The sequence below is a fragment of the Pseudorasbora parva genome, chromosome 22, assembly GCF_024679245.1.
Source record: "Pseudorasbora parva isolate DD20220531a chromosome 22, ASM2467924v1, whole genome shotgun sequence".
Classification (NCBI taxonomy): Eukaryota; Metazoa; Chordata; class Actinopteri; order Cypriniformes; family Gobionidae; genus Pseudorasbora; species Pseudorasbora parva.
Window position 1 is genome coordinate 25,058,864 of NC_090193.1, and position 18,188 is coordinate 25,077,051.

The following is an 18,188-nucleotide window of genomic DNA, read 5'->3' on the forward strand; positions in this document are numbered from 1 at the left end:
AAGCTAAGTAAAAAAATACAAAAATCGAATTTAGGTTTCATGGGGTCTTTAAGATTAAGTTTATGCAACCTAACCAGTGTCTATATCAAAATATTTAAGTGTACTCCTCTCCTACCTGTTCTACATAGCCCCGAATGTAAAGATCTGGAATGTGACCGTGGATACTAACAATAACTATCCTAACGTCAGCTGGAAGCACAACTTCTCCGTTGACAGCAGCGAGTTTGTGGTAGAGTTCACACTGGAAAGTAAGAGCCAGATGCACCTTCCCGAGAGCTTATAAAGGGAACGCTTGATTTTACAGAGCCTACTGGTGACCCAAAGCATCCTCTCATAATGTTTAATTGGGCCTCATTTCACTGCAAATTTACAGAACATCACAATAAACATTACAGGAGCTCAGGATTATTTGAAAGGGAAGTATTGTAAATGCTATTTGAATTGTTCAGCATTTATGATATCTCCCTGCTGTACATTTCTGTAATGTTATTTTTCCATAGTAATTGTGTTTTAACACCAAACTGTTGCAGTCCTCCAACAATGTTACTGAATAATATCATGTCTGTCTGCAGTACTGCTTCTTGCTTTGTGTCATCAGCAGTCATGCATGTTCCCTTTAGAAAGCTCTATTTCTCACTGGTGGCTAAGAACAGGGAGAGATTTGACTAAATCTATGAGGGGGAGAGACGCCCTGAGACTTAAAAAGAGATGACCAAGACCTGCTTGTTTGACTCTAATTGGGCCACAGAGAATTTTGGTCAGTAAACTGGTGACTTTGAGCACCCTGCAGTCCACTCTTATTATAAAAAGTACTGCATGTGCGGAAATATTTTAGCAGTTTTGTCTCTTTTTTTTTTACCAGTAAAAATTAAAAAAAAATTGGTGTATTTATTTTTTTCTTTAAAAAGGGTATTGAAAATTGTCAATATGGTAAGAACAATTAATCGTTAAATATATCATATAAATTTTATAATATTTTTATATTATATTTGGCTTTCTTTGCAAATGTATTTTGTGTTAAGGATTAAAAAAAAGTGTTTATTTTAATTTTATTTTAGATATTTTTACTGGAAACCAAGACAAATACAAATTATATATATATATAATTATTTTTCTTTTCTTTTTGTTTTAAAAATCAGTGCATATACTCTCTTGAGCCAGTAAAAAAAATGTCATTATGCAGGTGAATGTAAAGCAAAAAAAACATGATTTCTTCATACTACGTCACTGTTCTGTTGTGTCTGTGCATGTTTAAGCCGGTCACAGCATGGAAAGAGACATGCGTAACTAGTGTATATTCCTCTACAAAAGTCTCTCTCTCTCTCTCTCACTCATTTTCTTGCTCTCTCTCTCTCTCCCTCGCTTGCTTGTTTTTTCGTCCTTGAGCTATCTGTTTGGCTCATCAGAAGTGATTGTTCACTTCCACCCTTACCTTGACCATTGGCTTCCTAGCAGCACTTGTCGTCTGGCTGCCCACAGCTGCTTGGCTTATTGCTCAAATTGGCCACCATTGCTCCATCCCATGATTATGCCAGCAAGCCTGCCATATCTGATTGATGCGCCTTAGGCCTCTGTTTATTATCTTTGGTGGAAAGGTTTCAGAAAAATTGAGGTTAATGTTTCTCCTCAAGGGGAGAGTCAGAGTAACATGTTTAACCTTGAAACATGTTATAAAGTATGTGCTGGTGCAATACACCACCCAGCAGGTGTGAATGTAGCTGAAGCAATCTGGGTTTCATCCAAGAAATGCATCACAGCTTTGGACTCTATAAATACTATAAGTATGGAATATGCATTGTTATGGGGTTAAATTACATCAGGACCTTTCTCCAAAAGTACTTCCCTTGAATCACCATATCCTTATATAACAATCCCTCTTCTTTCTTTCTCTTTCTCGTCATCTCACCATGTCCTGTCAAGATTGTGGCAGCTGCATGCAGCCAGTGTGAGGCATGGTGTCTGATGAGACAACTAGCAGTGGATATGAGATGTTTTGTTGATCTCAAAGCAGGACATTGTGACACTGAAGAGCTATCAGACAATTTTGTGCATGTAATATGGGAATAAATATAATTTAAATACACATAGCTCCTGATGCAGAGGTAGGAAATAACTTGGGTTTGAGCACCTTTAAGACCTAGAGGAACAGTTGAAGGAAAAATTAGTCCTTGGAAGGCCACAAATAAGGGTGTATGATGGAATAGTACCATATCACTTATTGGCCGATATTAGACTTTTCTTATTTATTGGTATTGGTCAATTGGATATTTAATTGTGCATGCTAAATTCTCTACTTTTACATTTAGATTACCTTTTATCATCATCTAATGCTAACTTTATCTTTAAAAACACCAATTTAATAACTGTTGAATATCGTCTTTAGCGATTTATTCTTTAGTGATCAATTTAAATATACATTTTTCATACTGACATAACGCTGTGATGCCTAAAATAGTATTTTACTTTTCAAATGTATTTATTTATTTAATTTAGACAAAACCATGTAGGATTTTAATATCGGCCATAGCATACTTAACAATAATTATTGTCACGTTGTTGCTAGTCAGGATGGTTATAACTGTATCCATAGTGTAAATTCAGATACTTGTGCTTAGCTTAAACTAAATTCTGTTTCAGAGCTGTTTTGCTGCTTTTGGCAGCTTTTCATGGTTAAATAGGTGCAAGTTGGCCAGTCAAAAATCAGTATGTACGGTTTCTACAGTTTTACATCAAATGCAGAACAAACCCTAACCAGAATGTTGGTGGAATACACACAGCTTTGCAAGCATTGAAATTAAAGCTAAAGCTACTAAACAAAAGTTCTCGTTTTAGATAAATAGATGGGAATTGTATTTTCTTTCCAGCTAGTAGCTCTTGCCCCTCCAGGTCTGCACTTTCAGACACGGTAATGGAATTTTGCTCTGCAGATTGTATAATCCAATGGCTGCTTGCTTCAAAGACTGTTGTATATGGCCACATTTTGGATATGCAGGGTTTTGCATAAAACTCATGGCAAAACATGAGTTACACAGTGCCTGATGATTCCTTATGAACATCGTGGAACCGCATTGGAACATCACGTCCACCTCTTGACAATGCCATTGGGATTTGTCTCTCCTCTTCTCAGCTTCCTCAGAGATGAGATGAGGTCTATATGGATAACTGAGACAGGGTGCACCTCCCTCCACTCTAGACCTGAGTTCATTATAGTAAATCCAGTGTGAGATGTTAAGCGGCAACTTCACATCAAAGCTTTTAACGGGCGTCACTAAAGCAAATGATGCCCCTAATACACCAGTGCCAGACTTTCATGTGTGCTGAGCAAAGATTTTTTGCCAGTTTTTTGCTTGAAATATTATTTCTATACATTCTCTCTTAGGAGTGGAAGGGACGCAGCACATTTCCTCAGTTAACAAACACGACCTGCTATCTTGTGGAAGAGGCTTGTGCTTAGTTTGTCAGTTTGGTTCAGCTTGATGGGCTCGGTTTGATGGACACCTCTCTTGTGTCTCTCCTTGAAGGTAATGGGTCGATGAAAAGCATACAAGTAAGCAACCAGTCTGTTAAGCTGGCTGGGCTGGTGGCCGGGGCCAAGTATCGGTTGCGGGTGTACTCCCATGAGCACCACTCCATCAGCAGCGACTATGTCACGTTCGAGACAGGCAGAGGTGAGGGGTAGCCAAGACACAAGGGAGGAAGAAAGCCTTCGACATGTTACATTCTGAAGTAGATAAAACTACAACTAACAGTATTTTGTCAATTACCAATGGGTTAATGAAACTGGTAACTTGTAGAGCACGAGAAGGGTTGGGTTCAGTTCCCGAGGAACAAACGGCGTAAGCAATAAAGTTAATAACGTGTAAATGTTCTCAACATCGTTAATGCTTGGTAAGTTATTTTGGGTTTATCTTTGCAGATCATTTTTCAAAGCTTGCACTAGCAAACATATTTTTTCAGCAGGATATGCCTCAGGTGGTGTAAGCAAGCTGAAATCTCACAGCATTTTCTCTAAGAGCTCGCTCAATAAGATATTGATCATCATGATGATAAGGATCCTTGAGCCGTGCAAATGTCATTTTAGGTGGGATGTTTGCTCTGTGTTTTTCGGATATAGAAGATTGAGCTCATAATAATCCATCAGCTTTATTGTTTGTTCCTCTCACTGCTCCCTCTGTGATTTTCCCCACAAAAAAAGGCCACTATTTTTATAAAATAGCCTTTTATATTATATTATATTATATTATATTATATTATATTATATTATATTATATTATATTATATTATATTATATTATATTATATTATATTATATTATATTATTCTATAGTGTTTAAGAAGCACATAAGATGCAATGAAGTGTATGCTATAGTTCAAATGTTTGGGGTCAGAATTATTTTTTTAGAGAGAAAGAAATTAATAATTGTTAGAAATTAATAATTTTATTCCACAGAGAGGAATAAAATTGATCAAAAGTGACAGTAAAGATATTTATAATGTTACCAAATATTAATATTTTAAATAAACGCTGCTCTTTTGAACTTTATATTCATTAAAGAATCTTTATGATTGCTGAATATTCAGCTTTGTCATGTCATTTTATAAATTATAAAATGATTTAAAACATTAAAATAGAAAAGAGATATTTTTAATTGTAATAATGCTTCACAATAAAACAGTTTTTACTGTATTTTCATCAAATAAGTGCAGCCTTGGAAATCTTACTAACCCCAATCTTTTTAATATCCAAAAACCTTTCAATAAAATACTGGGAAAATGAACACAATCTCACTGCAATTTGTAACTATTTAAAGTTTTGTTGAATTGGTGGCTAGTTTGTACACATTTTAACAATCTCATTCATACTTTTCCGTACGATCTTGTTTAAACCCCGGTGACGGGTAGGTTTAGGGGCAGTCCTTCATAATGAGATTTGGTTGTTTGTATGAATCAAAGAGATCGGGTTAGAAAAACACCTAGTCCACACTCTAAAATCACTCTCTAAATATATATATATATATATATATATATATATATATATATATATATATATATATAAATATATATATATATATATATATATATATATAAATAAAGGAGAGTAGTCGATGATGCTGGCTCTCTGGGTTTCCGTTTTCATCAGATAACTTTTTATGGAGAGAGCGCCCTGTGCCTTTGCTCTGATGTTATTATCAGGATAGGTAATTCAAATCCAGATCCACTCACCGCTAATGTGTTTTTGATAAAGGATGGCTGTCAACTGACTCCTACCATGTTGCTGAAAGTCAGTGAGATTTATTACGATCTCTATTTGGTGTTACTGTGTTTATCGGTTCTCCTGACTCAATAAGTCATACAGGGAGAGAACAAAGTTCCTAATGTTTAAAATGATCTGTGAGAGTTGATTTTTTTTTTTTTGCCATTCTTGCTTATGGGTGTAATGTTACGAAACTTAAACATTTTATTCTGCATCTCTTTTTCTCCTCCCCTCCTCTGTGTGTTTGCTTGTTAACAGCCTACAAGGAGCAGGAAGACATCGCTACTCAGGGCTGGTTCATTGGGCTGATGTGTGCCGTCGCTTTATTGGTTCTCATTCTGCTCATTGTCTGTTTCATCAAGAGGAGTCGTGGAGGAAAATACCCAGGTAAAATCCAGCAAATGTCACAACACATGTGATCACTTTCCATAAACCATTGTAATATATTAAACATGTAGGGTTGGTTGATTGGTTGGTATTTATTTATTACAAACATTTTAAAAAAATATTGGCCCCACTTTATATTAGGTGGCCTTAATTACTATGTACTTACATAAAAAAATAAGTACAATGTACTTACTGTGTTCATATTGTATTGCAAAGCACCTTTGCTGATATTGAGGTGGGATACGAGTAGAGTTAGGGATAGTTGTGGTGATATGGGTAAGTTTATGGGTAGGGTTAGGTGTAAGGGAAGTGCCAACTGTGTACTTATTTGTACATATTTTTATTTTGAATGATGATCAAAAAATCATAATAGAAACAGATATTTATGTTGTTGTTTGTTTGTATACTCAGTGCATTTCGGTTAACATTAATAATAATTAACTGTAATTATACTATTTAAATGATCTTTCTACTGTTAGTTTTTATGTACTACTGTTTTTGTGTTTTTTTTTAATCAGTGAGAGAGAAGAAAGACCTTCCCTTAGATCCTGTTGACCATAAAGACCAAGATGGATCATTTGACTATCAGTAAGTTTTCACGTTCTATCACTTTTACCATAAAAATAAACGTCTATTCAGGTTCTGCTATTTATAATGTTGAACCTGTTGATGAATCGCTTTGTTTTACCTGTTACAGGTCCTGAACATAGATTTCACTCTGCAGAGGGGAACATACCTTTCTCATTTTTAAACAAATATAACAACTAACTATTTAAACCAAACAAATCATAAAAAACACCCCCAATCATTTGTTTATGAGGCTTTTGCTTTACTTAAACAGAAATTAAGCTTGCTAGTGCGTAATGTGTCTCAGTTCACTGACCAGCAGCTGGAAACCAATGCACCAGATTCTCAGGAAACTGTGGTTGCCATGGAGTTAAAAACTCTCCAGTGTGCTTCTTATCACCATCCTCACCAACATACTGTAAATGAGTCCTTCCTGTACAGTTCTACCTCTACTCTCTAAACCAGACACATCTCATAATACAATACCCTGCAGTCCCATAATGGCAGGAAGAAATCAATGTGGGACTCTGAAGAGGAGTTCACACTGCCCCAACAAACTCCAACATCCAGCGCTACTCTAGTTTGTTACTTTAGTATTATTTATATAAACCTACTATCACAGAATATTTTGAATTGGGTTATATTTTTGGGAAGTTTTTTCAAATCTAATATGTATATATTATTTCAGCTTTATTTGAATTATTGAAAACTTTCGTTCAATCGTTTTAGATTTAGTTAACAAAAACAACATGGCCGCTTTGTTGCTTTTGTTTGGATCAGTTGGCATTTAAGACAGTGTGAACCTTCACAAACAAACATTTTTCTCTTTGTTTTGAAGGTTTTATTGTATAAGCCTGCATATTTCAAGTTGGTGTGAATATTACAATCTGTGTACAGAGAGTAAATGGAAGTGTCAGAGAGGGCTCCAGGCAACACATTATATGTCTGAACCAATATCTCCAGCTCGATAAGCTAATTCTTGTCATGCTACTTGTGCAGTGTTGGGAAAGTACTCCATCAACACTTCAAACTTAACATTTTTCATTTGGATAACAATAGAAATAGCTTTAACATTGTAATTAGCTGTTTTGGTTAGTGATTTTTTAACTTTTGTTTGCTCCTTTTCAAAAAATGAAGCTTGATTAGCTCAGCAGGCTAAACATAGCTGCTCCAACACTGCACCAAAGCTGGATACAGACATATCTGTAGAAGTGTACCATGGGTTAGTTTGATTCAGTGTAATCCTCTAAACCACTAATCGAAAAACATGCTCCAGTTTGGACTATATCATTTTTAATAAAACCACTCATGTGTCTCAGCAGTTTTATGATTAACAGCTAGTTACGTATATTAAATGGTTTGTCTTTTCTCAAAGCTAATTCTTTTTAAGGAGATCAGAGACCAGCGATCTTCAGTAACTTGATTAGCTTAGTAATGCTAAGCCTTACGCAGCGGCTCTAGTACTAACTTCTCTCTCCATCTAACGTGTGAATGACGAACCCTTTTCTTCCCCCTCCTCTTTCAAATTGGCGGCTGGGTTGTTAAGGAACGAGAACAGGTATTTGGTTTCAGCACATCATCTCAGCCTGAGCATGTCATTGGTTAGCCTACATGTGGATGGCAGAACAGGGACTAAAGCTGCTGTCTGATCAGTGTATGAGCTCTTCAAAGGTGTTAAACTCCTTGGTCCCTCAATTTTGGACGTAATCCAGCAATTTTATGAAAGTCAACACACCGTGTCCTATCCAAACACGATGCAACTAGTGCTAAAATCCTGCTGCTAGCAGCTTAGTTTTTCAACTAAGTGTGGCAAGTGGCAGGATGTTTTTAAATGTGTATATTCAATATAAAATATGTATGAATTGGCTGTGATTGTGTGGCATCTTGCTATGGAAGCTTGTTTCCGCAATTGAGACTTTTTATCCCACAATTCTGACTTCATAACTCACAACTGAGAGTATCTCAAAACTCTAAGAAAAAAGTCTGAATTGCAAGATATAATATTCTAATATTCTCAGTATTACGAGTTTATAAAACTAGACTTTAATATTTATTAACTCAAGTTTATATCTCGCAATCCTGACTTTATTTCTCAGGATTTTGAGATATAAACTTGCAACTGTGAGTTATACAATCCGACTTGTTATATATAAACTCGCAACTAACTCGGCTCACAAAGCGCTGAATGGGTTTATATTTAGAGCAAGTTTACTAAGTTCTGCACATGCACAAATCCTCTCATTTATATTAAGCAAAGCGAAAGCACAATGTAAATAAAAGATTCATCGTGCAGTTTTGACAGATTGATTGATTTAAACGAGAGTTTTAACTCACTGAATTGACAGCTTCAGCATTGTAAAAAATATTGCTGGTTTAACTTAAAAAAGTAATTGACCTGGTTGCCTTAAAATTTTGAGTTTATTGAAATTAAAAATTTGAGTTGATACAATGAAGGAAATTTTTTTAATAAATAGATACTCAAAATAGTATTGTATCTGAACCACATAAAAAATGTGATAAATTAATGAAAATAGCACTATTTGGCATGTTTCACTGCGTCATCAGAAATAAAACACACAATTACCCAATATGCTTACAAAATCTTTTAATAATATTCTAATAAAGGTTGTCAAATCTCAAAAAAAGTTAATTGTATTGACTCAAATTTTGAATTTCTATGAATTTTAAGGCAACCAGGTAACTTTTTTTTCTAAATATTTTTTTACGATGCGCTCTTTACTTTACTTGTCTAATTTAATTCACAATTTGAAGAAAAGTTTTTGTTTTCATGAGACTTTTTGACTTTTTCTTGCATACTTCAGTACAATTTTTTTTGTTGTTATTATAGTGATTCTGGTCTTTATTCAGTTGGCTATAGTGGTAATTTAAGATTTAGATTTTAAAATGTTTTTTAATTACATTTTTTTTTTTTTGATCAAGTGATAGTTTTCCTACATATACTGAAACTTCAGACTTTTGATCTTTCAAGTGCTGGAAAATGTGTAAAGTATAGGGACTATACCTCTAAGGGATATCTCTTTAAGGGAGTAAGACTGGATGACATCAAAGTTTGCCATAGCTTGGCTTTTGGTGAACTGACGCCACTGCAATTCTGAGACAAAAGTCAGGATTGCCAGATAAACTTGAGTTTATAAAGTCTTGCTTCACAAACTTGTCATTTTGAGAAAGAATGTCGGAATTCTGAAATATAAACTCGCAATTGCACGGAAAAAAAGTCATAATCGTGAAATAAAAAGTTATTACAATTACTTCTTTTTTTCTGCACTGGAAACTAGCTTCCATATCTTGCAGCATTTTTGCCTTGTCCTTTTTCACCTGGTTAGGACACGGTATAATCCTGTAAACGTCACCTTGCACCACTTACAACTTATTTAAATGGTTCATAAAAAGCAGTTCATCTCCGAGAGTGAATTGGAATATGTACTAAAATCGGGCCTAAAATAAAAGGTCAAGTACGGAAGAATTTTATTCCCTCTTAAAATAATTTTGTCTCTTTATTATAAAAAAAAAATGTTATTACGATTCATTGGTTTTTATTGTACAGTTAATATTTTAAAAGCCAGTACTATGATGTCACGGTTAAATTCATTTGTCAGAAGGGAACCAAGGTTCTTCCTCCACTGTTTAACACCCTTGAAATGCTGTTAAATGGAAAGCACAATACACAACATTCAGTGACAGGGCGACCGTGGTCAGATGCACAAAACATGCATGAAACATGATAATGATTCTGCTTCGTTCAGGGGAAACTTGGTTGAATGTAAATTTGCATGCAAGGCAAGCAGAATGTATGGTTTTTCAGTTCATTGAGTCTACGAGACCCTTTGGCTTTCAGAATTTATAATGCATTTCCTCCAATCTGAGATGAGTCTGCTGGAGATCAGAGCCTTTGGGTTTTGTCAGTAATCTGCATTCAATGGGATGCCACATCTAGGAAATAAACAAAAAGCTAACAACAGATTATTTGCTGAGGGCTGTTTATAATTATGATGTTCACTGCATCAGTTTCCTTTTCCTCTTATTTTTGTGCCTCTTTGATGACACAAATGTTTTGTTTTATTCATTATTTTTTCTCACTTTTTCTCCCTTAATCATTTTTTATTCTTGGGTGTTTTCCATCCTGTTGGTCCAATGAAGGTCTCTTGAAAGGGAAAGGTATGGAAAGAGCTGCACTAATTTCACATTGCCTTTGGACTTTGGTCATGAACTAAAGCATTTTTTTGCCTTGTGTTTTTATTTTAATCGATTAACACGTCCTTCTCCTTTAGTGTTGATAAATGATTGAAAGCATTAGACGCAAACATTTTTTTTACTACAGTTACTCATATTCTTCCATGATTTTCCTGTCATTCTAACATGATTCATAATTCATGATTTCAATTTTGATTTCCTAGCAATATAGCAATGTTCCAACACTAATAGTGAATTTATTGACGTTATTTATAAGGCTGTTAACTTAATGTGTTAATTTAGTGCAATTAAAATGGAAGCTAAAACAGAAAATGTGCATTTACTGCCAAAATATAGTTTATATTTGCGTATAATAATGTTATTAATTTGATTAATCTGCATGTCATGTAATTAACTGACTAGCAGTCCTATTTATTTGTTTAATCATCCATCCATACTCAAAATCAGGAATATTAAAAAAGCCCTGATTCATGACAAATTTTGTATAATGTCTACTGCTGTCAAATCGATTAATCACATACAAAATAAAAGTCTCTCTCTCTCTCTCTCTCTCTCTCTCTCTCTCTCTCTCTCTCTCTCTCTCTCTCTCTCTCTCTCTCTTTATCTCTCTCTTTCACACACACAAACATAATAATTATACATAGTACACACACATGTATTATAATAACCTTTTATATTAGATGTGATTAGTCACGATTAATCGATTTGACAGTACTAATGTCATTACAGTTTTCACATATTTTGTCAAAAGTGATGTACAATGTAAAAGGTTCTTTGCCCACTCTTGGAGTAGCAGGTTTTCCTGAATGCCTTATTAAAATCTAAAGATAAATAACTAAATGATTATTTTCCAGTTGTCATGCTGCATGTACACTGTGTTATCTGGTAATCTGATAATTTCATTTTATTACTGTTTTTTTAAATGAAACATCAATGTTTCTTTTTTATAGAGAGGATATATGCTGTTGGTAAAAGCATTTTTATGACCCATGGAAATGAATAATATCATGGAGCCTGGTTGTAAACCATGTTTTGTGTGGGGACAAAGCGGTTTATTTACAATATTTCGATTTAACAGCCCATCTGTAAAACAGTTTACATCAAGGTCCATGGATATTACATGAAATGAAAGCTGGACCTCAGTGCTAAGATAACGGTTCTTAAGATCTGATAGGTGTTTCTTTGTTGTTTTCTGTTTTCCTCGTGCTTCTGGGTTGATGTAGGTCCCAGCTCCTAATGCATGACACTATTACCCCCTAGCAGAGGTCTGTTTTAATATATTAGAGTTGCATGTGTTTGGCACTCACAGGGCAGGGGATAAAAGATCTACCTGTGATAATGTAGTGCAATAAATCATTTATAGCCATGACATCATACAGAGAGCTAAGAGTTCAGCAATACATTTGCTTTAGCTTTTAAGCAATACATTTGTTGTTCTTTCACCTTAAGAGTTTTCTTCTCTCCTTGATGTTTCTCAAAAGTGAGCACTGTTTTTACATTGAAGAAAAAGCTATGCTGTCAAACATACAAGTGAATGAGTCAGATTTAGTTGCCACATATTTGGGAAATAGGATTTTAATGTTTTAATATTCTTTGCTGCATTTCTTCTTTATTCAGATGGCCAAAAGCATCAAATACCTTGAGGGAATTTCAATGACTTCTTGTTCACAGCCCCCAATTATTTACAGTGTTTACAGCAATGATTTTTATTTTGCTCAGTTCTGCTGTCATTTTTGAGTCAATCAACTGCACAGTAAATGCCAATGATGGGACGAATTTTATGTAAATATATAATATACACAATATAGCCAAAAGTTTTGGGATGCCTGCCTTACATGAACATGAATTTTAAAGACATCCCATTCTTAATCCGCAAGGTTTAATATGGAGCTGGTAACAGCTTCAACTCTTATGGGAAGGCTTTCCACAAAGTTCAGGAGTGTGTTTATGGGAATTTTTAACCATTCTTCTTGAAGCACATTTTTGAGATCTTGGTATGCTGAATCATTAAGAGTTATTTTTACTGGAACTAAGGGGCCAAGCCCAACCCCTGAAAAACAACTCCATACCATAATCCCCCTCCACCAAACTTTACACTTGCCACAATGCAGTCAGGCAAGTACCGTTCTCCTGGCAACTGCCAAACCCAGACTCATCCATCGGATTACCAGACAGAGAAGCGTGATTCGTCACTCCAGAGAACACATCTCCTCTGCTCTAGTGTCCAGTGGTGGCGTGCTTTACACCACTGCATCAGATGCTTTTCATTGCACTTGGTGATGTAATGCTTGAATGCAGCTGCACGGCATTGGACACCCATTCCATGAAGCTCTCTACACACCGTTCTTGAGCTAATCTGAAGGCCACATGAAGTTTGGGGTCTGTAGCTATTGACTCTGCAGAAAGTTCTGCGCATTGTACACTTCAGTATGCGCTGAATTCAATGATTTGGAGGATTGTCCCAATACTTTTGGCAATATAGTGTATATGCACTCAAAAGAATTCTGTTGTTTCAACCCAAATTTTGGTAAAATATGGACAAACCCAACCGTTGGGTTTTTTATTTTAAAAAAATTTACCCACCGGCTAGGATTTTCCATATTTGATCAAAATATAGGTTGAAACAACCCAGCATTTTTTTAGAGTGTTGAGAAGAGAGAAATACAGTACTGATAAACGTTTGGGGTCAGTAAAAAATGTACTTTTATTCATCAAGGAGTCAAGGACACATTAAATTGATCAAACGGGACAGTAAAACAAAAATATTGTATTAAAATTGTAATAGAATTTTTTTTATTCTAATACAGTGAAAGGATTTGTGAGATGCTTGTTTTTATTTATTCATAATACAAGCCTACTTTTAAATGGTTGTCTATAGAGAAACATGCTTTTGCAGCCGAATGGTGTAGTACCCGCAGGGGCTAACCGGCCTATAAACCAGCCGAACCTTCACCCATTATTATGTTTTAACTCTTTTTTTTTTCTACCTACAGCAGCGACGAAGACAACAAGCCATTGCAGGGCAGCCAAACATCCCTGGACGGGAACGTAAAAGAGAGCGACGACAGTCTCGTGGACTATGGTGAAGGAGGAGATGGCCAGTTCAATGAGGACGGCTCCTTCATTGGCCAGTACACAGTTAAAAAGGACAAAGAGGAGACTGAAGGAAACGAAAGCTCAGAAGCCACGTCACCCGTTAATGCCATCTACTCTCTGGCATAGCACTCCGAAAGTGGCACGGTGCCCCCAACAGGTCGGAGGGTGCCACTACACGCATAAAAATATATATATATATACAAAGAGAATTAAAGAGTATTCACATACAACGCACTGGAGTGCATGATCCTTCTGAAATAGGGATGGGGAGCCAGCCGGTGTTCGGAAACCTTTGTTTGAGGTGTCCCCATGCCCCACACAGACTTTAGTGTGCCTTTAGGGCGACGGGGCAGACTTTCAAGCTTTTCATGTGGCTTATGCTCTTCTTTTTTATTTTGGAAATCTTTATTCTGCCCCTTCCTCCTCCTACTGTAGCTAGCATCAAAGAAACGGAGACACAAGCACCAGACCTGTGACATATCAACTGTGTGTCTGTCGACTCAACTGCAGAACGTCGGCAAGTACGTTTATCATATTGATATTTCTGCAGTGAATGATCTTTTTTTCACCGCAGATAGATGCGTCCAAAAACATGAAATCTGTATACAGTGCTGGCACGGTTTGCTGTGCTTTATAAAACTATGCACTATGTATTATCATTATCGTGCTTTTGGGTTAATATCGGACGTTAAAATCTCATGTTTCCTTTTTATGTTGATTTTTGCAAAGAAAAAAAACATAGTCCTGGGTATATTCTAATATATGCCATCGGACTGATCATGCGTTCATTTGCTCTTGCTCTGTTAATATATTTTCACTGGCTGCAACTATAAAATGCCACCAATATTTATAGGCAGAGGTTAGATGGATGGCATCACATGTAAATGAAGAAAAAAACATTATTTTGAAGCATGGTAGTATTTTAGCGCAAAGGACAATGGAGAGGTTGTAATACGAAGAGTTAAATACACAATGATATATCCGTTTTCTTTTTATAAGACTTGCTTTATATAGTCCTCAAAAGAGAATAATGATGATGAAATTGATCACATTTATTTTTCATTCTTTTTTTAAATAAGCTTGGTGATGAGTTTGGTGTCTAAAATAAGTTTATTCAAGGAGTCTAAAAAAATTTGGGGTGCATCAATACATCAGTGGGTTGTCATTTGAGGATTTCTAGACATAAATAACTCAACATAGACATAGCCAATGAGTACAGTAAAGAGAAGTGTACATATTTTTGGGGGTTGATCCAGTGTTCGTTCGCGGCTGAGACACTGCCCTGAAGACACGCCACTGTAATTCTAGTGCCACTCACGTTGGTTAGTTTGTTCTCTACCTGTGCTCTCACACAACTACCATTCATTTATCTTCTGCACTATACTATGTACTTACAGTAGGGTTCAAAAGTCTGAGGACACATTGGAAATCACATGGAAATGAGCAATAAGCAATTCTTTTTGTATTATTGCTATGTTTATTATAAATGATTTATCTGTGCACATTTTTTTTAATTCATGTGCCTTTTTGTAATCATTCACAAAATCAAGTCCCGCTCTACATTTTTTCTTTCATTCGAGAAGCTAGTTGGATATAAGTGACGATACACTGTAAACCTGAATATGTTGGCAAAACTCGAAAAATTAAGTAAGCAGAACTGGCAGATTTTTATTTTGTACTCGTACATTTTACTTACTCATAACTTTAAACATTTAAGGAGATAATTCATAAATTTAACGTAGGTATGTAATCTCAACTTAAATACTTTTAGCTAGCTTTTACTAGCTAATTCAGTAAATGCTAACTTGCTAATTGGTGACACAATGCTTTGATAGCACTAACATTGCATAAAAATAGCTGAATGTGTACATCAATATAGAATATTTAACATAAATCTGTTCTCAAACTAAGCTCATGCTCCACTCATCACCAAGATTGTAACCCCCAAACAACCGAACATAACAGACACACTTCTAAATTAGCACAACAAAATATTAAACATGAACTCTTTCCCCACCAGTGTTGTATTCTTAAGTTGTCAGTCACCGCCAGGGTTTTTTGATCATTTTCACAAAAATGTAATAGCCAATAGAATATTTTGTTGTATGAATATCTGATCATGCAATATATCAAAAGAAAGAACAGACTTAAAAAAATATTCTAGCTTAATGCATTTATTTTATTTTAAGTTTTATAAAAAAAAAAAAAATATTGAACAAAAAGCTATCACAAAGACTATCCAGATGGGATTAGGGGCTATAATCAAACACAGATGGAGTAGATTGAGTCCATCAACACCCCTAATGCTTGCACAGTCCTATACTCTCGTTCTGGGTCGACATTTAATTTAGTAACATTAATGTTGATGATCACGTTATTTTACATAGGCATCTGCTTACATACGACCACTTGTTTTTTAGTTGTTGTTTTTTTTGCGTCTTTTTTGTCTGTATTTTGATCTGGAGAGTCTGTACTCATTCAGAAAATGCATTATAGCACCCCCTAGCGTAATACAGTGAACAATTCTGTGTTTGGCAGGGAAATGTTTTCTCACAAATAATTGAAAATTCAGTGTTTGGTGGGAAAGAGTGAAGCACTATTTACATTTAACACCATTCATTTTGCACAAAAACATTTATATTACACTTAATTTGAGCATTTCCTCTCCATTTCGATGTCATGGCAAAGCAAGCTGGGAAATAGAAATCTCAGTTTCAGTTAAATTGAAGTCAGTCTAAATTCAAAGAAACAAGTTCAATTCAGATTACTTAAATTAGTTGGTTTTGTGAACTCAAAAGAAAACGAAAATGCTAAATACTCATAAAAGTCGATTTGAATGAACTTATTAGTTTAAGTGTACTCTACTCAAACCAATGAATTATTTTAAGCTTTAGGGTTTATTGGGAAGAAAAAAAGACCGCAGCTTTCATTTTTCAAGATTTCATTGATATTGATAACAATTATATTGAAATGTTAAGTGAGTCTCCTGTAACTCTAAAGCCCCTTTCACACTGCACGTCGGACCCGCAATATTCCCGGAACATTGCCGGGTCGCCTTCTGTGTGAAAGCAACCACGTCCCGGCATTGATTACCGAATTGAACCCGGGTCGGGTACCTAGTAACATTGCGGTATTCGACCCGGGACGAGCGCTGTGTGAACAAAAGCCGAAACTAATGCCGCAACGTGTACGTAGTTATGCGACTCCTAGAGCTTGTATTTTTAATAATACAACCCTGCAGTGCCAGAAAAGCTAGTCAGTGTTTTAAACGCAGAGTGTTCGTATACAAAAGAAACTAAAATTAAACAAGCAGAAATGTGCACAAACTTGACACAAGTCGAGACCACAGAGCTCCTTAGTATCCGCGCTGAGGCTGAGATCGCTCGCCATTATACGTCACATCAGGATGTCACGTGTCAACTCGACCCGGGACCGTTACGGGTTGTGTGTGAAAGCGCACATATTACGGTATTTCGCTGGCAGTGTGAATGGACCAAATCTAGCAGCCCGGGAACAAATGCCGGGTCGCATTATCTGTGTATTTGCCGGAATCGCTGTGTGAAAGGGGCTTAACTGATGGAAGATCCACTTCTGGATTCAAAGAGCATCTTGTCTCTTTGGATAATCTCAAATTGTGCTGGAGAACATGATCATCAGCTTTTACATAAACTTGTTGTGTTCATGCAGCTGTAAAGCAAAATAAAAATTCTGCCATAAATTCACCCTTTAAGTTGTTCCAAACCTGTATACATTTCTTATATGATGAACACAAAAGAAGATATTTTGAGGATTGTCAGTACCCAAACAGTTGATGGGATCCCATTGACTTCCATAGTATTTTCCCCATAGGCTATAATAGAGGTCAACAGGGACCATTAACTGTTTGGTTCACCATATTCTTCAAAGTATATTCTTTTGTGTTTAGCAGTGAACTATCCATTTAAAATATTCTAAAACTTAAAACGTTCTGCTAATAATATGAAAATAACGCTAATGCATTTTCACTGTAGTGATCTCAAACTTCTGGACCCCTTTACATATTTATCTTGATTTTATTTATAAAAAATAATAGGGACTAATATATGAATAATTTATTGCTGACTGCACAACAGCTATTTGGAGTCTAAGCTGTGATCTTAGGCCATTGTGAAAGCTTCTCTGTGTAAAGTAGGATGAAATCATACTTCAGATATCATGGATAATGTTTGTGGCAATGTAAAGTAATGAAATGTGATGTCATCATTAAAGGGAGTATGTCTTATTTGTTAATTGTGCTGCTCTTTTTAGTATTAATGTCATTTCACTATTGCTATTGTGTTAATATATTAGAATTTATTTAATGTAATTTCTTCATAATATAAAATGGAAATATTGTGTATTTATTTTTCTCAAATAAGGCCTTGATCATCTTGTAAATATCTTTTCTTTTCTCTTTTTTTTTCTTTCTTTTGAGCAGGATTACTGTGTTACAGTAAGTAAATCATAAAAATAATAAAAAATGCTTTTTGGTGCATCCCAAAATGGAAGACTCCATGCACAGATTTGAATCTTGGGTATTCGAATGAGACTTGGATTTTGTGTCTTCTCATTTGAATTGTATTTAGGTGACATAGATTGTCACTCCCAATTTTGCCTGGCTGACACCGTTAATGACGATGTAAATAGCAAATGCT

At 35.4% G+C, this 18,188-nt stretch overlaps 1 protein-coding gene across 19 annotated transcripts in view; it reads left to right on the top strand.

Annotated features, from left to right (window-relative positions):
• The window catches only part of nfasca (neurofascin homolog (chicken) a), a 101,365-nt gene extending 84,896 nt beyond the window's left edge, over nt 1-16,469 (top strand). For 8 of the 19 annotated variants that reach the window (XM_067431431.1, XM_067431436.1, XM_067431430.1 and 5 more), the window contains 7 exons: nt 129-248; nt 3,522-3,668; nt 5,512-5,640; nt 6,159-6,228; nt 7,754-7,765; nt 10,366-10,383; nt 13,413-16,469. In XM_067431431.1, the coding sequence (XP_067287532.1) occupies nt 129-248; nt 3,522-3,668; nt 5,512-5,640; nt 6,159-6,228; nt 7,754-7,765; nt 10,366-10,383; nt 13,413-13,641 (725 nt within the window). In that variant the 3' untranslated portion in view covers nt 13,642-16,469. Of the gene's footprint in view, nt 1-128; nt 249-3,521; nt 3,669-5,511; nt 5,641-6,158; nt 6,233-6,337; nt 7,532-7,753; nt 7,766-10,365; nt 10,384-13,412 lie in introns of those variants that run through there. The other 11 variants (XM_067431433.1, XM_067431448.1, XM_067431447.1 and 8 more) reach the window with 5 other exon arrangements.
• Nucleotides 16,470-18,188: the final 1,719 nt, after the last annotated feature.